We start from the raw sequence: 1,394 nt of genomic DNA, 5'->3' as shown, positions 1-1,394 counted from the left end.
TCCGTCCCCTCCTTGCTGCCTCCCTGAGTGCCTGCCGTCCAGGCACGGGCCCTGCAGCAGGCCTAGATCCTGCTCCACAGCTACGCAGTAAGTAACTAAAGCTTCAAGTGTCCTGCTAACAGAGCGTCACCCAAGCATAATCCAGGCCCTGACTCAAATTGAGAAGGACAGGTTGGCCTGTGAAATAATCTCTTTAAATAGCAGCAGCCACCTCTCCCCCAGCCTGCCCTGGAGAGCTGCTTACCACACATTGCTGCTATTTCCCACCCAGGCACTGCAGGGCTGGCACTTCTCACAGGCAAGTGTGTCCCCTGCCCGCAGTCTCCCAGCCTTTCTTTGCAACAGGAGTTACAATGAATTTTGCTGCACAGTTACTCTACTTCAGGGTGTTAAAAAACAGAAGTCCCAGGAACCGCTCCAGGGAAGATGAAGACTACGATCCTTTCTGGCAAAGGTTGGAGAATATTGCTGTCTGACTTAGAGCTAGAGCACTCCTTCCTCCCCCTCAGGGGTCATGGTCAACCCTCGGGGTCCACCAAGGGCCAGGCCCACGGACATGACAACCCCTGGACCCCTCCTGCCTCCTTATGGTGTCGTAGTTGGATTTTTGCTTCACCTCGTTGTTTATTTAGTCGCTGTGTTGTATAGGTAATGCTTTCTTTTTCCTTTCTTTGCTTTCCTAAAAAAGAAATAATGATCAAAAATACTGTTGTTTTCTGGTGTCTCCCTGGGCTTTGTGGGTATGAGTTGCTCTTGGAGTCATCTATTAGAAGCAGTGGAGATTTAAATACTTTAAGCCCATGGAGTTCAACTTTTTAAATTTCTTCCTGAATACGGTATTAAAAATAACTCTGGACAGGCCCATGAACTGCTGAAAATGTATCTTGGGGATAGCCTGCATCAGATCCTGTTATTACAAGTGTTCTGTGGTTGTCTTTGTTATGGTGTTTGTGGTCTTGAAATCCTGTTTTCAGAGTTGGATGGTGGAGAGGGAATTTAGGAGACGTTTAGTACCCTTGCATAGCACCAGCTAGGGGTTGTGCACCCACGTGGCATGGTTGTGTTTGCACAGCCTCACTCTTCCACAATGGTTTTATTCCCCTGTTTTATTATCTGGACACTGCTAGCAAGATCATAACCTGGTGTTGCCAGATGTGGTATAAAACAAGGGGCAATTCTCATTTCCTGCATCTTACCAGTAGTCACAGATGTTGCTAACATTGAAAACGTAAATTGTTTCAGTGGTCTCAAGGCTGTTTATAAACCCCCATGGAAAACCAAAGGGCAAGACAAGACCCTGGTTCTGCACTGAAAAAATGTTTGCCTAAAGTCACACCTGATGTAGCAAGTTCTGCAGCTTATTGAAAATCTTAAACTGGTCCTTTCAGCACAGA

General features: G+C 46.8%; 1 protein-coding gene across 1 annotated transcript in view; it reads left to right on the top strand.

Annotated features, from left to right (window-relative positions):
* Positions 1-297: 297 nt before the first annotated feature.
* The window catches only part of LOC104389175 (serine racemase-like), a 28,611-nt gene continuing 27,514 nt past the window's right edge, over positions 298-1,394 (top strand). The window contains exon 1 of the mRNA XM_009998133.1: positions 298-454. Coding sequence (XP_009996435.1) covers positions 354-454 — 101 coding nt within the window. The 5' untranslated portion in view covers positions 298-353. The remainder of the gene's footprint in view (positions 455-1,394) is intronic.

Source organism: Chaetura pelagica, unplaced genomic scaffold, assembly GCF_000747805.2.
Source record: "Chaetura pelagica isolate M959 unplaced genomic scaffold, ChaPel_1.0 scaffold205, whole genome shotgun sequence".
NCBI lineage: Eukaryota > Metazoa > Chordata > Aves > Apodiformes > Apodidae > Chaetura > Chaetura pelagica.
The sequence above is the reverse complement of the archived record's forward strand: the minus strand, read 5'-3'. Positions and strand labels throughout refer to the sequence as shown.